General features: G+C 39.0%; 1 protein-coding gene across 2 annotated transcripts in view; it reads left to right on the top strand.

Annotated features, from left to right (window-relative positions):
• Window positions 1-112: 112 nt before the first annotated feature.
• Window positions 113-3,240, top strand: part of LOC133415481 (small ubiquitin-related modifier 2) — a 12,915-nt gene continuing 9,787 nt past the window's right edge. For both annotated transcript variants that reach the window (XM_061701586.1, XM_061701585.1), the window contains exons 1-2: window positions 113-222; window positions 1,877-2,008. In XM_061701586.1, the coding sequence (XP_061557570.1) occupies window positions 202-222; window positions 1,877-2,008 (153 nt within the window). In that variant the 5' untranslated portion in view covers window positions 113-201. The remainder of the gene's footprint in view (window positions 223-1,876; window positions 2,009-3,240) is intronic.

Raw genomic sequence — 3,240 nt, 5'->3', positions numbered from 1 at the left:
GCGCATCTTGCCACCCCCGCCCACGAACGTGTCGGCTGGCGTCCCTCGTGACTGCCGGCAGCCAATCGGAGGTCGCTGTGCCGTGCGCGCACCAGCTCGGGGCCGCGCACGCAGGGTTTGGAAACTTTTAGCGGGAACGCGTACGTGCGCGCACCCGTGTTCTTTGTGTGGCAGGAAAGAGAAAGCGCCAAAAGAGTGACCATGGCTGATGAGAAACCCAAGGTGAGTGCCAGTACATCACACCGCCTTGAACTCGACTTATTCCACACCGCGGGTGGCGTGAGGGCTCATGTGAAACATGAATTTCCACGTGCTGTGCGTAATCTTCTCGAAGTTTGCAAGGTACAACTGAAGTCGTTTGGAGAGACGAACCGGAAGGCTTGTGCACGCGCATTAAGCGGCGCGCGGCCTGCATTTTGTGCATGAGCACAAGGCGCAGCCAACCAGCTGGTGGCACCCTCAGTGCATCATGTCTGTTTAGAAATGTTTGCAGTTCACTTCTTTATTCCGAATATGTAACAGTGATGTGTATATATATATTTTATATATATATATATATATATATATATATATATATATATATATATATATAAAAGAACAGCAAAATAGAAAAGTCATTTTTCCATCCTTTCACTGGTCGGACCGCTTGAAATACTCCCCTGGTGTCCACTGGTGGGAAGTAACGAAGTACAAATACTCTTGTTACTGTACATAGATTTTCCAGGTAGCCTATCTGTACGTAACGTTACTTTTGAGTAACAAAGTAAAAAAAATACTTTGTTACTTTACTAAAATACAAATACTTCGTTGTTGAAGTGTATTTTTCAGGTATCTAATTCAGTTGAGCAACAATGTACAAATACTTTGTTTCTGTGCTTAAGTAGATTTTTCAGGTATCTGTACTTGAATAATGAGGTACAAATACTTTGTTTCTGGACTTAGTGGATTTTTCAGGTACAGTCCCTAGTTAGGTTTTTGATGCATCTGTACTGAACTTGAGTAAAGAAGTACAAATACTTTGTTACTGTACTGAGTAGATTTTTCAGGCACATTAATTTCCGCTATATTGCGGTTCATGCTTTGCGGTCCAGCCATATCTTCCTTTTTTTGTGTGTGTGTTAGTGTTATTATCATTGTAATGGAAAAAATAATAATAATACTTTTGTGCAATATTTGTGTTATCCATTGCACTTGCTCTCTCTCAGTATATTATATGTGTTTGAATGTGTTTGCATTGTTGACTTTTTATTTTTACTTTCTGCATTTGAAAATAGAGATCAGTATTTCCTACTCCTTAATTGGTTTGTTCTCAGCAGCAATGATTACTCATTGTAAAATAAATAAATAAATAAATAAATTTTAAAAAGACCTAAATTTACAATACATACTCTTGCAGAATATATAAGACGTACATACCATTGTTGAAAGAAAGCACGAGTAATCAGGAAAAGCACATTTCCGTTTTTAAGGGATTTAAATTAAACTATAAGGCATTTGAGAATGGCACAATCAGAAAATAATGAGATGGTCTCCCTTCAGTCATCAGTCATATTTTCCAAAATATTGCCAATATTTGACAATAACATAAATGTAATATAAACGAATACGCACAACTGTAAATAGACATCCACATACACTTATTGGAAACCGTGTAGCCAAGAGAAATGCTATGTAACAAAGAGAATGCAGTAGACTGTTGGGAATAAAGGAATAACATTTCATGGAACAAATGTTAAAAGTTTAGGTTGTAGATGTAAGATAGTGCCGAGGCCAACAGAGAAAGCAGAGGCTCTGACTTCCCATCACTGCAACAACAACAGTTTCGGTTTTTGTTTTTTTCGTTTGTTTTTTCTGGTTTCCTGCTTGTGTCCCATAGGAAGGAGTGAAGACTGAAGGTAGTGAACACATCAACCTGAAGGTGGCAGGCCAGGATGGATCCGTCGTGCAGTTCAAGATCAAAAGGCACACGGCGCTCAACAAACTCATGAAGGCCTACTGCGATAGACAGGTGAGCACATGACACGCCACAGTGGGACCTCGACTTATGAGCAGAGGTGGATAGAAATGCGCTACATTTACTCAAGTAACCTTTTGGATAGATTGTGCTTGTCAAGACTAGTTTTAGTGAAGCATACTTTTTACCTTTACTCAATTATTTATGCTCAGAAAAACAACAATACTTTTACTCCCATTACAATCTACATGCCGCTTGCTACTTTTCTATATCAGTAATTGCGTGCGCAATCTATTTTTAGACGTTCATTTTCAACTTCCGCATCGGGCGCCGTTGCTCCACCATGGTTACCCACAGTGATGTTTGACTCAGGTTCCCCAACGATACAAGAAAGTCACTTGTCTGCACACAAAGTCTTCTATTGGGCTTCGCGGGCCAATGAAAGTGAGTTGTGACAGCCGCGTGCGACTCGTGTTTACATTACAGACTTCGAAAAACAACAGCTTTAACATGCAGCATAGTTTTGTTCCTGCCCAAACTTGGACATTTCAGCCCACTTTTAACTTGAGAAAACACCTCGCGATAAATTACATTATTGTTTTTGCCGTTGTTTTGGCTGTACTTTAGGCAATAGTTCTCTCTCTCATACACACACACACTATCAATAAGTATCAAATAATGATAATAATGATAATCAAATAATGTTTCTCTCAGGCCCTATGCATGTGTTGTGTTTTTTTTCACTTATAAATGGAAATGGTGGCAGGTGTGTGTGTTGACTCCCATTGAAGTTGAGTTTGAATATGATCTTGCTCTTCTGAGCACAGCTGCATGCCAGTTATAAGAGGGACTGTATCCTTGTGCAACAACATTTGTTTTTATTTATTTTATTTCAACTTTATTTCATCCGGTAAAAGACCAGTTGAAAGAGAACATCTATTTAGCAATGGGGACCTGGCCAAGAAGGTAGCAAGTTAAACGTCAAGTCCAAGTCAATCACATTCAAGTTTTATTTCAGTTGTTGACTGTACTTTCACCCCCCCGCCCCCCTCAAAAAATATATTAAATAAATAAAACATTTGAGTGGTACAAATTCTAGATCAAGTTGATGGTGGAAAAAGTTTGAAAAAGATTTTTCTTGGTCAAAGTTTTTACATCACAAATACCTGGCGTTTGAACAGGGGTGTGTATACTTTTAATATCCACTGCAGATTTGTTCCCGTTTTTGTAATCTGCCTGCTATTGTTCTGTTCAACAAGTGGAAACAATATAGTATAAGACCATTT

Source organism: Phycodurus eques, chromosome 16, assembly GCF_024500275.1.
Source record: "Phycodurus eques isolate BA_2022a chromosome 16, UOR_Pequ_1.1, whole genome shotgun sequence".
NCBI classification, from domain to species: Eukaryota; Metazoa; Chordata; class Actinopteri; order Syngnathiformes; family Syngnathidae; genus Phycodurus; species Phycodurus eques.
Note: the sequence above shows the minus strand (reverse complement) of the source record. Positions and strands in the feature narration are given on the sequence as shown.